Consider the following 21,164-nt stretch of genomic DNA (forward strand, 5'->3'; position numbering starts at 1 on the left):
ATATCTATGTTGAAGATATCTTCAATAAGCCAAAAATATCTAAATCCTCTAATTTGCCTGTTTGTTTAAGAAGACATTATTAAATTTATAACAATAAATTAAATTATTAATTTAAAAAATACTATTTTAATAAATAATATTTATATTTATTGAATTTGTTTTCCTATAAAGTATATTATTTTCTATTTTATGTGTGCAATTGTAAAAAAAGTATGAAAAACATTACTGGTTATGTTTTTTTAATAATTATAATAATACCTAAATAATTGAGAAGTAATAAATTATTTTTTAATTAAAAGGTAGTTAATTTTTCTAGTTAAAAATTGAAGTCCTATTTAGACCATACCTATCTAGACTAGTAGTATTGTATTAATTGTAAACGTATGAATTATAGCAGTATCAAAAAATTGACGTATAATTTTGATAACAAAAATACCTATTACTATGACAAAGTAGCTAAGGTATAGAATAATAGAAATAGAATTCACGACTCACTGTTTAAAGTAATAATAACTGGTAGGATACTAGGATGTAACCGTGTAGACCAGCGTTTCTCAACTTTTTTAGTCTCGCGACCCCCAAAAAAGTATAAAATATGCTCAATCACTTCGCGACCCCCCTACCTATCTATATTAAGTAAAAATTTGTATCATATCGTTGGGAAAGCCAAATTTTGAACAAAAGGTTCATTTTGTAAATCAGTGTTTCATTATTTTTGACCACCGCGACCCCCAGGTTGAAAAACGCTGGTGTAGACCATTATATTAAATAATGTCGAAACGGAGATTCGTTACAATTTATATCTGAGCAGCTGCAATCAAAACTGTAATTGAAAAAAATGTCAGGGGTCCAACATTTCTTTTAACAAAAATACTGAAAAGTGAAAATGTATAGTTAATAAACTATATTCACCACTAAAATGTTTCTACTTTTAAAAATCTCAGGGGGGTCTGGACGCTTGAATCCTCCCATCGATTACGACCTTGACTACAATTAAAAATATTGAGTTGTCAACCAAATAATGTTATGCAATTCAATAAAAAGTCCTTAACTATATTCAATATAATTATTTTGACTATTCAACATAACTTGTAATAATTTTTAATTCATGAAATTAGGTTCTTGTCTATAATATTCAATCATTTTAATCTTTAAGAAAACAATATACTAGGAAAAACGAAAGATATAATAATAGGTATAGTATTTACAAAACAATATTATTTGTGATTTGAACGTATATATTATTACATTGTATATATTTGAACGATATAGATACAACCAATCGTTAAAGGTAATACATATAATACATATTCAGTTGTTCGTAAAATATATAATAACACAAAAATGCAACAAAATAAATAAATATCGAACAACATTTGAACGCAAATCGTTTTAGACTATATTAAGATAAATTTGATTAAATTTCGTTTTATCCTGCTCAAATACCTACAAAACTGACGAACAAAATAGTTATGTTCTATATTTCTATAATATCTATACAAAAAAAAACCAACGCTAGATAAAATATATCATTATTTTAACAATTTCTAATGACCAATTAGATTTTAGTATGGAGGATAAACAATAATTGTAAGACACCAAAAAAAAAAGAAAAAGAGTCAGGAGATGAGAATTATACCGGAGTGAGAGAGATAGGAGAGGAGAAGAGAGATAGAGAGGGAAAAAAGAGAACAGATGTAATGATGAAAGATGATGGCGAGCGGTCGTGTCGTCTGATTTGCTTCAGTACCAATTTATGCGACTCTCTTTTTCTCACTTTTTCTCTCTGTTAATAAATTATATTTATATTAATAACAATATTATTCAATATTATTAAAGACGTTAAATTCCGTTAAAACGACACTTTTTTCGACGACTTCTTCTTGTAAGTGCTGACCGATTCTGTGAGCGCTTCGTTGTCAGCGAACAACGCTTTCAGGTCGGCCGAACGTTTTTGGCGGGCAGCGTCCCGCTCGGCGATGCCGTCAATCTCGTTTTGTATATCTAACAAGCGGGCCTTGGACTTGCGCGCCCTGGCCGCGGCCGCTAATTGATCGGCGGATCGCTCGTCAGCTGCATCCTGTAACTGCGCTTTAAATGCAGCCGACCGTCGGTTGTTGGCGTGTAGTTCGGCTGAGGCCACCACGTCCTCCGCATCCTGGAAGAAGGACTTTGTCCGCTTCTTGTAGATTTCATCTTCTAACGCCTCCTGCGACTTGCTGTTTAGCCCAACCGTGTCCAACAGTTTTTCAGTGTAGTTGAGTCGCGCCCTAGGCTTGCCGTCCGACGCGAACCCGTTGAACGCTGACTCAAATTCCTTTTCCAGCGACGCCGTCCGGGCGGCTGCCACCTTTGCGGCCCGAGCCCGACGCATTGCAGCTACCTGAAGCACAACCGACATACATTCGTCACTATATAGTATATACATTATATTTAAATCATACATAGTAAGGGAAATATCGTATTACTCGTCGGTATACATAAAAACCATATAGTTTCAAACAAATTTATAATTCGTTCCAACTTACTATATATGTATGTAGGTACTTGTAATTGTATAAGTATTTTTAAATTTTATGAATGAGTGAAATAGTATAGACCAACATTTTGTATAGGGTACCTCTCTCGTAGGCAGACTTTACTACGCCAATATTATAACTTTAAATAAATTATACGACAGTAATAATAAATTATAAGTTAATGGAATTCGTCGCAGACAGTTAGTATAAGTGCGTATCGTATTAATGTGTATGTACTGTGTAGTCAGTGATCATTAGTGTACTAATATATATGACTGAAAAAAATAATGAAGACCCGGGTCCAAGTACATTCATAATATGCCAATAACGCACATTCGAATATGAATCATGATTTTTATTTTGTCTTAAAGTATCAATATTTTGTCAATATTGTATTAACTAACCTATTTATCAGATAAAATTTTTGAAAATATAATATATGAATTTGTATTTTGTAATGGAAAAATGTTTTAAGTTCCTACGATTAATATATATTTTTTAGTAACAACATATAACTAAAATTGTTATAGGAAATATCGTTATGTTTTGATTACCTAAATATAAAATTTCGTTATGTTATAACTAAACTTTAAAGTGTCTAAAAAAAATTGTTGTTAGGTATTTTTTTATATTTTCATCACTCTATAGAAATAAAGTATGAAGAATCTTGTACTACATTAACATTTTCAAATCCTAGCTATAAACATTTTATATTTTATAGTTGATATATTTTTAATTGCAAAACATTCATAATTTCTGTCTAAATTTGAACTTTAAGCGTTCATAAAACAAAATTATAATTCACTCATTATATAATTGTATTGACTTATAGTACTTAATTATTATCAATATTTTTAAATCGGCATAAATGTTTTTGAATTAATTATCTTTACTATATATTCAAGCTTTTTGATTAAGAAAATAAAATATTATCAGTAACATAAATAAAAAAACTAAAATAAAAACAACAGTTTTAAATATCTGTAAGTATAAATACTTCAAAAGGATCAGATTAAAAAAAAAAGTATTTATTTATTATATGTATTATACTATTACTATGTGTAGAAAATACTAATATAAACATTTGGTGAATATTTTAAGTATCTACAGTTGTTAATTTCTACAAGCTTATAAAATTCCCTTATAGTTCTAGTATCAATTAGATCCAATTTTATATGAGTGACCAACATACAATTTTTTTATATTTTATACATAAATTGTAGTATACGATTGTACTTTATATAGTGACGACTCATTCAATTCCCAAACACATGACCTCGAGAACGCTCCAAACATCTGGACGTGTTAAGGTAAACATCGAAAATCAGTAAAACAGATTTTAAGTGTGTAACTTTTATAGTTTTATGTAATAACAATATGATTGTTTTTAAAAAACAAATATTATATTGAACACCTTGCACCACATCTGCCTTTGAACTCCAATAGCTGAGCACCACTGCACAGAGTTCACTGTATCTATATACATTATACAATTATTCGTATATTATTGTTTATTCTTCATAAATTATATTATTGTGTCCTGGACATTAATGTTATTAAATAACCAACTGTCTAATTATAGTACTATATTTATACAAAGTTACATTTTTTTCCTGTGGATTTATTGGATAGTTGGATGTGTATGTGTAAATAATAGTAGGATATTTAGTGTCGTTATATAAATGGCTTATAGGTATGTGTTAAACTTAAAAAATAATTATCAGAATAATAACCATATTAGATACGTTATGTATATTAATATATTATGTGATATGTTTATACATGGTAAAATTAATGAGTAATTAGTTAAAGTAATCAGTATCTATGTATTAGATTTATAGGACTAAATAAGATAATGAACACCTTATTAATATAATTTACCAAGTGAAAAGAGACAATAAGTTATGTATAACATAATAACTAGAATGGTTGATTAAATGTATAGGTTATTTATTATTATTATTATTACTAAATCATTTAAGACTCCATATTATATTTAGAATATAGATACTCAATATATTATAAAAATTGACATACATTTTACTAAGATAAAATATAAAAAAACAGTTAAGTTGCATTGCTGTATAATACTAGTTTCGAGTATACCTCATTATTGATTTATCACTTTAATGGGTATGTTGAATTTGAATTCAATTCTAAAGCATACCATATGAAAAACGAGCGGATACAGTGTGTTAGCCTTTATTTCTAAAAGTATTTAATTATATAATAATATTATTATTAATTGTAATCAAGGCCGTACCTAGGATGGGGATTAGGGGTTCAACCTTCACACCAAAATTTTCTCACATTTCAATGCGGTATCCTCAAGGATAGTCGGATAGTGAACTCCATACGAAAATTTAGAAATATACTGATACTATAAATTTACAATATATTCTCTTATAATGTATTACTATTAAATATTAATTTTATATGTATTTATTTTTCTCTCTATAAATTTAGTCATAAGTCTCAACCTAATGTAAGAATCTACCTACCAATGTAAATTAAATTTCTTATAGCCAATAGCCCCAGTTGTCGAGCCAGTGTTATAATAATAATAAAAAATAATCATGATAATATTTACTAATCACATTCTAAAGAATCTACTCTAATCATATGGGTATTATTACCTTCAATATTATAGTAATATTGACAATATTGTTATTATTATTAATGATAGTGGCATAAATAAATACATAATAGTACATCATGCCATCATAATATTTGGTATGTAGTGTGATGAATGATGATAATAATTAATAATTGATAAATGTATCTATGCTATGTGTTGTAGTATGATGGTTGTGTCGTGTGTCGTGTGCGTACTTGTATAATAATTATTCATTAGAATAATTTATTTATTTCACGGAGTTTTTTTTCAAATAAAATAGCTAAAAGATAAAATATATTATTAAATATTGTGTGTACGAAGCTAGAGTAAACACACGTCTAATAAATCTGAAAATATTTTAAAATTTATGACATTGGGGACAATATTTAAATAAAAATGTAAGTTATGAATATTAATGTATAAGTTAATAACGAGTAAATGAGAATTAATAGAATATAAATACTCTATTTTTAATGAAACCTCTATAAATAAAAATCTATAATGAATTAATTGTGATTAAGTTGACCCTATAAACAAATAAAAATAATGTTAAACGAGCTTGAAAATTTACACGAAAATATGGACCAAATATTTAAATTAGTTAAAGCTGTTCTTTTAAATTTTTGATAGACAAAAAAAAATAAAAACCAAAATAATAATTGCTTGTCAGTTGTCAACAAAATCGTGTATAAATATTAAAACTAATTGTCCTGAAAAATATTTCCATACTTACTGCTAAAACGCTTATAACAGTTAAAACGATTCCATTTTCTATGATTTTATTAATCAATTAAAAGAACACTTTATACAAATCATAAAAATTATGTTATCTTTATATTTATTACTATCGAATAAATGTATAATTCACCGATAAAGACAAGTGATTTAAATTTGTACTCAGATTTTTCGGATTTAGATTCACTATTAACCGAGTTAAATCTTTGATAATGAAAGTGGTTAAATAAATTCATACCAGAACGGCCTACCGAAGTACTTATTGAAGCATATTCTAACTGTAGCCAAAACTTTTTACTAGTTATTTAATTTGTATTAAGTGTTTATCACTTTACCAGTGTCAACCATACTACCCAGTACCCGAAAGGACATTTTCTTCTTTAGAAATAATGAAGAGCTATTCGCGAAATGCTACTGCTGACAATAGACTAACCGGTTTAGCATTACTTAGTGTACATAGTTATATATTCATGTCGATCCCGAGGAAGTAATCAACCGTTTTTGAGTTTTTCTAAAGAAAAAATAGAAATTTAGAATTTGAGCTGTAAAATTGAATTTTTATTAAATTATATATTATAGTATATAATACTATGCGTATTTAAATAATTATTAACAAACCTTATTAATTTGCATATGGCCCTTATGGGTACTTTAGGTATTTAAAATACATATGTTTAATTGCTTTAAAGCTTTAAAAAGATGTTCATTATTTTATGCACCATTTACAAAAATTTGCATAAATATTTATAACACTTATAAAAAAAAATTGGGATTCAATACTCGTGTCTCGTATTATTGATATTTTTTAATTTTTTAATTGTTGTATGGATACTATTGGGAAACTTTGTATTACAATCATAGACTTTTTGATATAGAAAATAAAATGTTATTAAATATCTTAAACAAAGTAGAAAATTAAAATAATAAAATAATTGAATGATAATGATTATTATCACCAGTGCAGACGATAACGTGAATACGGCATAACAGAATATATTCCACCACGAATAAATGACTGTATTCCTATATTATAAACATTATATTTTTGATAAAAATACGGCCGAAGGGGGGGGGGGGTCAACACCCCCCTAGCTACGCCACTGTATAGGTACTAAAGTATATTAGTATCTATAAAAAGGATAAGCTAAAATATAAGACAAAGTCATAGAAGTATACAACATATTTTAAGACAAAAGTCCAAGTTCAGTTAATTATAATTTAAATTTATTTACATATGTATATTGTACAGATATCATCTGTATTATCCACTAAAATAATATAGAAGATAATATTAATAAGTATTATCATTAAGAGTGAGTATTATCCAACACTCTAGTATAGTAAAAGTCTATGTTAAAGTACAACTTAAATGGTACATATATATTAATATTATTATATACGATATAAAGAAATATTATTGAAATTACATCCATTATATTACAATGTAAGCCATTCTTTGATTATTTTTATTCTCATTTAAATGTTTGAAAAAATACAATGCCAAAAATAGATGTTAAAAATACATATCAGATTTTCATATACTTTGACATCCTTTAATTTTGGATAAACGCCAAGGTGTAAATTATACAATTAGCTATATCCTATATGGTCGTTTATGTAATATGTACATGCTGCATAGTTAAATCATCCGATTTTATTATCAGTTTACTATTTTCTTACAAGCCAAGGTTTTTTAAACTATTTCTATTTTGACTAATATATATATAAGATTTTGTCTCGTAATTTAGGTATAAAATTACAGTATATCGGTATACGTATATACATTCCAGTTACCAAAATTCACCAGTGGACCTATTATAAACGTATAGTGCATCATATAAATTGTTATTTTCGTTATTGATTATAAATTTTCAAATTTTGACATACAGAAAAACTCAAAAAAATAAAAATTTCCCATGGCCTTTTTTCCTTTAAATTTTCGTAATTTATATCACCTACCTAGTACTTTGTGTGTTTATATAAATATGTATATATGAAGCTCACCCCTTCCCCTATAAAATGGGGACTCCACTGCATTGCCCCTCAACAGTGGCGGATTTAAAGGGGGCCCGAAGGGCCTCGCCCCCCCCCCCATTGTCATAAGTTAAATACACATTTAAAATTATTGTATATTTGTATGTATTTGTTAATTACTGAAGAAATTTAAGATTTGCGTTTTGGACTATGGGCGGCCTCCCCCCCAAAACAAAATTAAGTCCTGGATCCACCACTACCCCTCAAGCACCAAATGTAATCAATGCCACAAATGTAATGAATAAAATAATCGTTTTTAAATTATAACAATTTATTGATCTATATTCTATATTCTATATTACTATATCTATAATATTATCAGAAAAATTTACCTCTTGCTCAAATTCGTCGTCGGGCAATGATAATCTGGAATCGGATCCGCTGCGCCGAGACCGCATCGGTGATGAAGATCTGTACTCGTCAAAGGCCGATGTTCCGGACGTACCAAATAGGCTTTTTGGGCTAGAGTCGAAGAATCCACTAGCGGGTTTGGCTGCGGCCGGCGTGGTCGAAGAACCGTAGTACTTGCGGTCTAGGTGGTCCATCATTGGCTTATAGTAACCCTCGCCAATGTTATAGTTGCAGTCGTACACCCGGGTCCGGGGACGGCTCAAAAGTGTCCGTCTTTCTGACATGCTGATGTATGTAGGTTACTGTGTGAACAATAAATATATAGCATTATACATAACAAACTTATTTTATTAAAAAACAAGTGTTTTTTAATTAATTGTTACTAAACAGTATAAAAATATATATATATTTTTTAACAATTATGAAATATTCAGTAATATAGGTTAGGTAAGGTATACTGAATAATCTGGGTATCTATAGGCTATTAAAACTACTTGCAAATTATTATATCAATAAAAAAAATTAAAAAGCTGTCCTGAAATGGACTCAAATTTTATGTCAAACAATTAATTTAATGATAATGACGATAATGATAAGTTATTTTTAAGTGCTTGACCAATAAAATTAAATAAATTAAGATAAGACTATACCTATTATAAAAAAAAATGTATATATAGCTTTATGCACAATAGCGACGAATATGTTAAAATATTATGAAATTATCGATTTATTATCATATATTTTTTTTTATTTTGATAAATCTACAATTTGTTATATAATGGTGGATATATCCAGTATCCACCTTGGCTATAGTCCTAAGTCCTATAAACATAAAATAAGAAAATCTGTGGTAGCGAGCGTGGGTGAAGAAGGTATGTAGTGAATAGTGATAGTAGTAATAATAAATATTAGCATAAATTCAATATATAAAATAAATAGATACCTATCGATTATACTATCTATATTTCATTATTTTTTTATTTTGAATAACCACTCGTGATTATATACGCCACAATTAGTTTATAGTTATAATTTATATTTTATGTATTTACAATTAATAAAATTTACGAATTTTTAAACTAATTGGTCCATAGCCAAAATGTATAGCCATATCCTCCGTCTATTGATATAAAGCTATACATACATTTTTTTTATAATAGGTATAGTCTTATCTTAATTTATTTAATTTTATTGGTCAAGCACTTAAAAATAACTTATTATTATCGTCATTATCATTAAATTAATTGTTTGGCAATTTTATACAGTTAAAATAAAATAAATTAATCACACCAGTATTTCAATTGCCTATTTGTGTGTTTTTACTCGAATACTTCGAACGATTAACTACAGTAGTGTAGACTGCAGTAGTGTAGTGCAACAAAAACTACAAATGCTACGTTTAGTTTCAGTAAAACACTGAAACGTAAAAGCATAATTTAAATTCTATACTTATACCAATAACATTTTATTATAAGCCATGTGTCAGTTTACATTTTAATTTAATATTTTGTTCGTTGAAATTCTGTATTTAATTACCTATTTAAAATAAAAAGACTACTATTATATACTATAAAATATTTTAAATTAAATTATTATTGTAGGAATTAAATAAGCGATAAAACTATAATGAGTAATGGCGTACAGCCATACAGGATTATATAATTAAATAAGAACTTAATTTTATATATCGAGGAGTTTAAAAGTTTTTCGAGTATTAATAATAATTATATAATAAATTTGAGGATATTTTTCAAAACATATCAAAATACTTTTTTTCAATACTATACGTCTATTAATTTTTTGTAAACGAATAATGTAAGTAGTCACTAAATTATTTATATTAGTACTGTCTATAGTACTCTAGTATAGAAGTTATAGAACTATATGTATATAGATATTAATTTAAATACATAGTAGCTATATATTTATAATAATACAAAGTGTTTTTATTTTATATAATTATTGTTAGAAGATAATTTACAGTATAATTAATATTTAATTGTAATATGATGTGGTAAATTGTTAGAACTATCAATAATTTTATGCCTCGAGAAAAAAATTATAATTTCATGAGATGGATGTAAGATAAGATGGCTGTAGAAAATGTGTACAATTTGGTAAAAGGAAATAAATTGTAAATTTAAGCTAGATAAAATATTTGTATAAACACCACTTAGAAAAGTAAATAAAAATAAATTGGATATCTCTTTATTTATAAAAGTTTTATTATTTTGACAAATAAATTATTATTGTATAGATCTTTAAATAATAAATAGTTTTAGTTGGTTAACTTAAGTTATATGTAATTAAATCAGGCACTTGTGTATTTTCTATTATATTATGATTAAACCATCAACGTAATAATTTGTTGTAATATATTACATCATTGTTATAAGTATAACACAGTATGGCGTATTTCAAGCTGTCACAAAAAACCTACATTTACATCTTTATTGCGGTTTATTTAATCAAGATTCAACTATTCAAGGTTAATAGTTTATAATTAATAGTAGATAATAATATTATATTATTTTTAAAGATTTTTTTTCTTTTACAATTCTGTAATTTTTGTACATGCGTGAAGATTTAAATTATTAGTTATAATTTCCAAATAAAGGATCATTTTTTAAGGGTTTTTATATTGAATATAAAAATTAAGAATAATGTTATGCCAATATGTATTATATGAAACAAATAAATAATAATTTATCACTTGACCTTGACTATATTAAAATATAATTTTACCCTATTTTCAAAACGGTATCGGGTCCTGTAATCATTCTGTACTGCATATGAAAGTGGTATGGTTTAGAGTCCAAAGATCATTTCGCTTATATACGCAAGATATAACATCAAGTATCATTAATATCAAGAATCAACATCCCTTATTTTCCCAACGATTACATCCTTGCAGTAGGTTCAATATCTCCCAAGCCTCTCAAGCCGTACAGACCACGAAAAACATGTGGTTAATTTTCCATCCATATCCAATATCCTCACTGGAGTCTGGTAAAATCGATTCTCTTGTATACTTCTATTTTTTTTAGTATATCTTCAGTCTTCACACTTCACTGGTCTCATATCCATGTGCCATATCTATTATTTTCCGTATAGTTTTTATATTATCCGTTTATACCTACTCTAATACTGTTGTATACTCCTATAACGAATAAAACAAATACAAACTATTAACAAGCCCACTTTTTCTCTCTAATTTATACAAAAACCCGTTTCTAATGTGTATTCTACTAGTATATACTGTAACCCTGCATTGTAATTTTATTTCAACATGTACCTGTATATTTTTATTCTTATATTATTAGGGTATGATGTTCTTAATGTTTTACTTTAAATAAAAAATATCTATATCTTATACTTTGGAATATTTATTATAAAAATATACTAACTATTAGGTACTAAGTATCATAAGTTATAGTATGTACAGATAAATAGAGCCCTCATTAAATATGAAGTTTTATACAAAGTTATTAAAATAACTTTTTATTTCACTTTTTTATTATATGATATTTAAAAAATGCATTAATGTATATGTTATGAACTTTATAAGATTTATAATGAGTTATCACATGTTAAACAACGTATCTTATATAATAATATGTTTATATAATAACTTTAGACTTATCACGATAGTTCTAAAATACCATTTTACTGTGTAGGTACCTATAAAATGAAATATGATAGTAACACGCAAAACACGACTTCATCACAAGGAGTGATATAGTATATAATAGGTACATTTGTGCGTTAAAGTTTAATTGGTTATTGATATGCGTTAATGATTCAAGAAAATAACTTTTAAACATTTTTAGAACATAATTACACTATAATATGTTAATACACCGATAAAGTATTAGATATAATAAACGTGTTGTTATGTTTTAAAATGAATAAACTCATTGAAGAAAATAACCAAAACATCCAAAACATATTATCTTTAAACGATTACCTAACCTTAAAACGTTATATAATATTATAAATTTATAAATATGTAGGTAATATTATAATAGTAAAATACTAAATTAACATAAATTTGTTGTATATTATTCAGAAATGATAAACAAAAGTGTAATATTCATATTTGAATACAATAATAACAATAATACAAAACAGTTCAGATACTGTAGGGATCTTATCTACACTTATCTTGGTAAAATGTCTAGGAATCAATTTCAAAAAACGTCTTAAAAATTTTACAAGCTGCATTCATGTAAATAAACTTTATTTTAAGTTTTTAAAATGTATAAAAAATATTTAAATTTGATGGGTCAAAAATATCTTTTTTATTATAATTAAAATATAAATAAACAAAAACCAAAAAAAAATCAATACGGTCTCTAAAATGCATACATGCGTAAATCTAATCGAAATTTATTGTTTGATATAAATCTACATTTTAATAAACTATCTATGATGAATTATTTTAACCTGTATCAAATAAAAATCAAATCAGAATTTATTCTATATCTACAAACTAGATCTTAAATTGCATTGATTTTCCAATAGGTATTTTTGTACTCTAAAATGAAAAATTTGAAAATTACATTAAATTTATAAAATACCCAGGACCGGTGATATTTTCACATATAGACATTATAGACAGGATTCAAAGAATACCACCCTTGAAAGAAGAGGGGGTTAAACTAAAAAAAAATGTGTTCTAATTTTATTATAATATTTTATAGGTACACGAAAAAATTTCGGGTGGGGTTTGAACCCCCCCTCCCAGGTACGGCCATGAATATGCTCGACTAACAATATTATGTTTAGTCTATAACGCATTACATAATATATTATATATCCATCGGTTATAGTTAATTGTCGTCAAATGATTCGTGTTTTATATTTATACATACACAACATATATATTATGGTCGCGTGGCTGACGTGTGACCCTATAAATAAAACACAATACATACTGCGAAATCAGTGGCGCTCAACATTATTATTATAGGTGTAACAACTACTACATTTTACAGCCATAATTTAACATTTTTAATGACAGACTTTTTTCTAATCAGGGCGTATATAAATTATATTATATTTTTTAGGAGGTGGTTAAGGTTATACATTTTCATATTTATATAATAAGTCCGTTGACAGAAATCACTTTTATTCTATAAAAACATACTTAATAATTTACTAACATTTTTTTAGGGGGAGGGGGAGGATCAACCTTTAAAATTAAAACCATCATTGTGTATGAACCTGGTTTTAATGACGTATTATATTAAAATATCTTGTGAGCGCCAAGTCGACATATTGATCATAATTAATAAATATGTTATTAATGATCAATTTAGTCTTAAATCATATACGTTAATTAAAACTCTAACATTTGAATGATAGCGATTGTAGTGTATCGTAATTCTATTGTTATGAATATTTCATGAAATAAGCATTGCATAATAGTCATTAAAACTTGCCATGTAACCATGTGCATTGTGCTTCAGTAAACTTAAACTAATTCATTTAACTATTCCGAGCTAAAGCAGATTCACAATTAATTTTTTTGTGTAATTTTACACATTCATATTTAATTTGATTGTTAGCTATATATAGGCTTTATGTCTATATGGGATTTTAATATTACCGTAACAAAATTATGAACTAGGAAAAAATTATCTTTAAAAACGGTTAGCGAGCAAAACTATACACAAATACAAGTACATATATTATCTTGCTATACATACAAAAAATGATTGGGGGCGCTATAGCAGTATACTGAAGTGCGAATGTACCTATATAAATCGCTAGTAGGAAATATATAGAATAATATTATAATACAGTAAAACCTCTAAATAATGAACACTCTCGACGAAATTTTATCTGCTATTTAGAAAGTGAGAGAAGAAATGAAAAAATAAACATTATCAAAAAAATTACACACATATTTATAATATTTTAATGTATGAATTTACTTATACCTGTGTGTTATTAATATTAATTATCAGGATCTAGCCATGAGTGTCCGTTATTTAGAGGTTTTTCTATAGATAAGTAATGAAAACGTTCTCGTTCCCAAAAAAATGTCCACTATAATTGAAAGAGTCCGTTATTTAGAGGTGACCGTTAAGGGAGGTTTCACTGTATTATGTGCATTGAAGTATTATACCGTGTGTTCGCGGAATTGAATAGTTTTGGTTTTAAAATGACGAGGATGCGCAGCTGCGATTTGACCCGGAAAGTTTGCCAAATTCGCGCACGAGTCCGAATTTATAACAGTCAGCAGCGGCGGCGTGTACACTAGTATACAGAATGCTATTTATACGCGACGATAAAAAAATAACATCCTCCACCCTGGTGCGGTGTAGGCCACACCGCACCCGGGTGATATATGTGCATATTTTATACACATCATACGTAGTGCACCGGTGTGGTCCGAAAAATATATTTGTATTTCGGCGGCGGCGAAATCGTAGAGGACACAGTGACATACACTGCTGATTATTGTTTAGATGCCCAAGCGACGTACTTACTACATAATTAAAGACGTGACCGACGTATTACACAGTAGGTACATGATAATAATGAGTAATGACTAATGAGTCGATGTCGCGCTTGCATGGAACCGTTGCGAGAAATGAGAAAAGCATCACGAACAAGATGAACGCAATGTGATGATACACGTTGTACAATTATTTTAATATACGTGGAATGACTATATAGAGATGGTCTGAATACACAGTTTGAACTTTTACTATAGAAAGCAGGAAAGGGGTAGGAATGGTGGTAGATTATTGCGTATTTGCTGACTGCAATGGTATAATTTCAATTTTCAATGATATAAATGAGCAATTTATAAGGATTTTAAAGGGGAGATATGATAATCGTGGTCGAAATTCACTTGTATAGAAGTTATCAATTAACGCAATTAACGACTACTTTTATCACAAATTCCATTGACGGAGTGGGTTGATTCGCACCACTAAATATACCTACACAATAATGTCAGGTATGTAATATACTTTCAAACCGCTTCTGGTACGACCATATTATAATATATTATGTAGGAACGATTTTGGAACGCGTACGGGAACCGAACGTTATCGACGGGACCGCGGCCGACTTACAGAGTAGCCAGAGTAGGGCGTTTCAATGTATAACAACGATAATATTATATAATATATTATTATAAATCGGGTACCGTGTACAGTGCAGTTGATGGACTCACCTCGTGACGAAAGCGCAAAGGCCGTCGGTATAGGCGTGCTGTGCGGCGACGTGTATTGCGTGGCGGCGGTTACCTATATAGCAAAAAACGTAGTTTTCCGCTGCGGATTTGATGGACGAAATGGCACTGAGTTACGCGCGGGTATACGAGAGTACCCTTACGCGTCCTTCGCCGCCGCCGCCATTGCGGTATATTGACGCGTTGCCAATAAAGTGTGTATATACCTACACGACTACTACAAGAGATGAACATTATATATAAATATATGTATATACATGTATTATAATACCGCACAACAGGCCGGCCGCGCAGCAAAACAAACGTCGCCTCTACCTGCCGCTCGTCCATCGACGGCTCAGCTCGGATTTCGCGCGAATGACCGCCGCCGAGTCCGATCACTGCTGCAGACGACGACGACTGCAAATCATTATTTATTATTTTTATTATTGTTATTTAAAAGCGTCGTACTTTATCACTTAAGTCGCATTATACGCTAAAAAGCCGCACGACCTACTCGCACCACTGAAGTATACATACGATGAATATATTAAACTATTTTTGGTATATAATACATTAATACCTACCTATTACGGACTATGGTAACGTGTTAACAGGTTAACATGTAACAGGTTACATGGAATACGGTGACAATTTGTCAGACGTCAGTGTTAAATCATAGACGTCATAAGTGCGGTGGATCCACCTTATTGCTTATAACTTATAAGGGTATAAGGCGGTCTACGTGTCAAATGGATAGTGTTGCCCACCTACGAGGACGTTCAACACTTTGACCAAATACTGTAAATCATTTACAGTATTTGCTTTGACCAATGTATTATAATATTGGTTCACATTTTAGACTAGTCGTGTCCGCCAGACGGCAATAATATGCAGTAATCGTACGAGTATGCTACTATTCCGTCGATCAGCATTTAGCGTACAATATGTGAATGTTGTAATAAAGCGTTTTCGTTTTAAATTTTCAAACAATGTGATGAGAGAAAGCGAAACACTCATTCACGTTGTATTAATTGGTATTTTACATCAGTGGCGTAGACGGCAATTTTGTCATGGAAGAGCGAAGGTTAGGTATATCTGATGCAAAAATCGTAAAAATGTGGGTGAATGTAAATCCATTAGCCTCGTCAATTTCCACGACCCTGTCACTTAGATATGTTCAATGTTCATTTAATAATTTATATATTTATATATAATATAAATGGATGAACACACTGAAGGCAATAAACTGGTAACAGAATTAACATTTTTCAACCAAAAGCTCATTAGGAGACTATCTATTGATAATTACCTTAATTATCATATTAATAATTACTTTCCATGTGTGTGGCGTATTTATTGTGAATTCAAGTACACAACTAAGTAATTTCCATTAATATCTAACAACATAATATGGAGTACCTATAGACATTAAAATATAAGATGCTAGAAAGTTATAAAAGAGGATGATTTAGTTTGACAAATGGATTACTTCAACTTGGGTAAATTCATCCAATTGTAAATAGTGATACCTAGTGTTCATTTAATATACAACTAATACAAGTATGTGGAATCATTATATTAATAAGTAGGTAAGCATCATTTATTGTATAACATGATGAAGTAAACTGATGCAGTATCAAGTGGTATTGTCGGAGACAATTTTTAGTGATTTTTATAAAATTGTTTTTAAGTATGAGATGAGGTTTATTTAGCTAATTATTTTTATTGATATATTAATGTATCTACCAACCAGGCTGCATCCATTAATAAATATTACGTAGGTACTAATGTACTACGATATGTAATTGGTCTTGGTCACAAAACTGTCCTTCACCACCAGCATCGGCAGCATCAAAGACTTGAAAGTAATACTTTACACAGTAACCCTGGAATGTTTATAGTTCATACCCCCCCAAATATTTCATTAGACCTCAAAAATCAAAATTCTATTCTAAATGTTATTAATTTATTATATTACTATTTTTTGTTTTAATAATAATTATCTGTTAATTATTTTGAAAATTGTAAAATAATATTTTACCAGCAAACGTCGCTAATAATTAATAAATATTTATAAGCAAATTATTATTGTATATTAAACTATTAAACATAATATTTGGATTCCAGATAAGTGGCATCTGATAACATTTATTATCGTACCATAATCGCATTTGTGTTAAAATGCTGATTGTACATTTGTACATGCTGTTATTCAACTTTAAACTTTTTATCGCAAAACGTGTACCTATGTACATATATAATAATTATTATTATTGTCCACTTATACCTATATAACTTTATTAAACCAATATTCACGTCTCACGACGAAAATATACCACGAGTCCACGACCAATTGACGTAAACTCGAAGGAAACGATCTTTCACGTGCCGCACGCTGTCGTGCTTATGTCGGTTATGACGGTTTACTGTTAAGTGTTGAATACAACTTATAAAAGCTGAAGATATTAAATTGCTAAGTTCATTGTTCAGATGAGACGTTAGTGTTTTGATTTTTGAACATGGCAATTTTTTTAAATATTTTTAAATTTTGTTATGAATACCTTAATACCTATGTAATGTTTTTTTTTATTAAAAAAAAGTATGATCAAATTTGACTTGTTTTAAAAAAAAATTATATTCTAGAATAAAATATGTATAAAACTAGAAGGTATAATATAATGTTATCTTATTTGTTCTATTGTCAATTAATGTAAGATAGTAACTACTTATGTATAGTTTAACATAAGTAGTTAGTAAGATTAATAAGTTGTAAAAATAATTTAAAAAATGCATTTTCTTATAGCTCCAAAACATTAATTTAATTTAATTGTTTACTTTGAAAATTCATTGTTTTTTTGATTATACAACTACAACAAATACTTAAGTTTAGTAAGGATTCTAAAAAAAATGGTTTTTATGAAACATGTTTTAAAGTCATGAAAGTTTTGGACACATACTAAAAATGTGTCAGATTAAACTTTTATCTAAAAAATGGCTTGGGGGCCCATTATAGATATTGCTGATGGGGCCTTTTGGAACCAGTTCGATGCTGGCTAATTGGATTAGATTTGTTACTTTGTAAGTGGGGCTGCTGAGAATATTGAAGTATTGAGATTTGAGAGCAAAGTCTCTTATCTTTATAATGTGGATTCCATAATGCTGTGGTTACAGCAGAATAGCGTCTTTCGCTACACTGTAGCATTAAAAGTTTCCTAATGGCCTCATTGCACTTTGAGGTGATGTGAACTCGCCAGCAAGATCATGTGATATCACTCCTTGTGAATTTTTCCTTTGGAGATTTGTTAAATTTCAGGTTTATACAACAAAACTAAGAACTATACAACAATTTGAAAGAAGAAATTTGACGTGTGATTGCAAAATTCACGTTAGAGAACTGATGCAGTTGTTGCTAATTTTCTTGACCACATTACAGCTTGTCAACAAGACAGGGGAGGTCATTTGAATGATATATATTTCTTTTTGTATTTGTTTAAAAAATATAGTGTTTTTATATCCAATTTAAAAAAAGCGTTCTTTATGGGATACCCTTTAGTCATGTGTAATATTATGCATGTTCGGCATTAATACTACACACTATAGATTACTTGTTGAAAAATACAACTGATTATAATCCCATAACAGTATTGAAGCATTAAAATATACAACTACCTATTAAATCTTAGTTTGTATATAATATAAAAAAACAAGAAAAATACTTTTTTATATATTAAAATATGTATTATAATATACTTGAATTTTTATATACAGTGTGTAATACACTTTTGTACTATATAATATAATATATTGTAAGTAATATGTTATTATATAATTTTTAACTAATCATTATACTATTAAGCAATAACTTTATGGAATTAAGTCTTACTGGATTTAAAAGTAGGTACTCATATTTTGTACAATTACCTTTTATATTTTAATCGGTTATGTTTTTACATTATACAATATAAAAATGACCAAGTTATTATTATTAATTATCATGAAGTAAAAATATTATTTACAAAAATATAAAATATAAATTTAAAATTATGTATGATATTTGCTTTTTATCTATACAGTATATTGGAATAGTAACTCTAAATTGTTGGACAAACACTTAATGTGACATTGCCATGCACCATCTGGGTTGGGAACTTCTTAAATAAAATTTTATCATGTAAATTATTGTTAACTATCTCAACATTCCGTATACATCCTAAGTATCCATTGGATTGGCGATTGTTGTATATTGGATTACCACCAAGGTATAGTGATTTGCTTGGTGTATTGCTGGATGTTCCTCCTTTACCATATTGGTCTGGTGTTGCAAACATGTTATCTACACCCAATTGTACAACATTTTTCAGTTTCACGGCTGTAAAAGAATTTAACAAAAATAAATAATAATAATAATAAATCATTGACTAGTTACATTTTATAAATAGAATATTTTAGTTGATGTTTTAAAAATTAAATCAATATCCTTCATTAGAGGCACTAAGTTTAATACAATTCTAACCAAGACCTATCCACCAGTTCAATTAATTCATTAAAAAATCAGATAAAATATGTAAAACACCAAACCACACAACGCCATATAAGATCTACGTTCAATACTAAAATACTAGTAATTCTAAACTAACCTTTAATTCTATGCCATAAGCCATCGCATAGATAGTAAGGAGATGCTGGAGTAAAGGAAGCAGAAATCGGACCTTTACCAGTATCCACAGAAAATGATATTGTTCCATTTTTCATTTCCAATATTAATAAATTCTTCTTAACTGTTTGAACTGACATCAAAATTCCATCAACACTTCTTGGTTTTATATCCATTAAAATCTCAATTTCTCTACCAATAACAAATTTTTCCACTGAAACAAAGTGTTTGTTAAATGTAAAATAAAATTTGTAATGAACAAATTAATATTATTAATTTACATAATCTAATGTAACCGCCATTTCCGTAGAAAAATGCTCCTTCTTCAACTTTTTCGGAACATTTGGTTACACCATATTTACGACTAGGACTTCCTAAATCTTTAGAGTTGACTTTGAAATTGCGTAAACAACCAACAAATGTTTCATTCATTCCCTAAAAATAATTGTATCCAAGTTATGAATTAAAAAATATTTTTTTAAATGTTGAAAGAAACACATTTTTAATAATAGTTTTAATCAAATATTTTGTCCTTACTATAAATTCAATGACTTTTTGATAAGCTGCTGGATTAGTGCCTCCAAAATAGAATATGGAATTTGTGTTTTTACAGCTTGACAAACTGGATCCAACTGGTGTACTATCTACGAATAACTCAGCATTTGCATTAGACCTGGTCCAACTAATAGAATGCCAATCTCCGTCATTAACTGGCATTTGAGCTTTAATTGTCATTGGTGTAGAGTTACAGCTCAAATGATAGTTAACCTAAAATGTATAAATATTATTGATCAATAAAATATTGTTGACCCTATTTGTAATATATGGTTATATTACTTTTCCATAATCTAAATAAACAGCCATAAAGTCCGTCCCATCGGATTGATAGGCAAAAAATATTATTCCATTTGTGCTAGAAGTTTTTAAGTCAACTGAAATCTCGTTTCTGTCATTTTTAGTTTTTATCATCATTGAATCATATTCAAAACGACTTCCCACTTGATTTCCTGGAAAAAATCATAATTATGAAATATATGACTCAATATTACAAATGAATTAACA

The 21,164-nt window shown here is 28.4% G+C and overlaps 2 protein-coding genes across 3 annotated transcripts in view; both read right to left on the reverse strand.

Moving 5' to 3' along the window:
• Nucleotides 1-1,217: 1,217 nt before the first annotated feature.
• LOC132929129 (uncharacterized) lies at nt 1,218-15,610 on the reverse strand. 2 transcript variants are annotated; one of them, XM_060994239.1, is made up of 3 exons: nt 15,449-15,610; nt 8,238-8,558; nt 1,218-2,383 (listed from the first exon to the last, which is right to left on the reverse strand). In XM_060994239.1, exons 2-3 carry the CDS (start codon nt 8,538-8,540, stop codon nt 1,853-1,855), a joined length of 834 nt encoding a protein of 277 aa, XP_060850222.1. In that variant the 5' UTR covers nt 8,541-8,558; nt 15,449-15,610; the 3' UTR covers nt 1,218-1,852. The 2 variants fall into 2 exon arrangements, with proteins under 2 accessions (XP_060850222.1, XP_060850224.1); XM_060994241.1 differs by having other exon boundaries at nt 15,422-15,597.
• A 3,745-nt stretch (nt 15,611-19,355) lies between these two features.
• The window catches only part of LOC132930075 (laminin subunit alpha), a 28,538-nt gene continuing 26,729 nt past the window's right edge, over nt 19,356-21,164 (reverse strand). The window contains exons 47-51 of the mRNA XM_060995740.1: nt 20,940-21,109; nt 20,640-20,870; nt 20,384-20,537; nt 20,086-20,316; nt 19,356-19,817 (exon numbers count right to left, since the gene is read on the reverse strand). Coding sequence (XP_060851723.1) covers nt 19,540-19,817; nt 20,086-20,316; nt 20,384-20,537; nt 20,640-20,870; nt 20,940-21,109 — 1,064 coding nt within the window. The 3' untranslated portion in view covers nt 19,356-19,539. The remainder of the gene's footprint in view (nt 19,818-20,085; nt 20,317-20,383; nt 20,538-20,639; nt 20,871-20,939; nt 21,110-21,164) is intronic.

Source organism: Rhopalosiphum padi, chromosome 4 (assembly GCF_020882245.1).
Source record: "Rhopalosiphum padi isolate XX-2018 chromosome 4, ASM2088224v1, whole genome shotgun sequence".
Classification (NCBI taxonomy): Eukaryota; Metazoa; Arthropoda; class Insecta; order Hemiptera; family Aphididae; genus Rhopalosiphum; species Rhopalosiphum padi.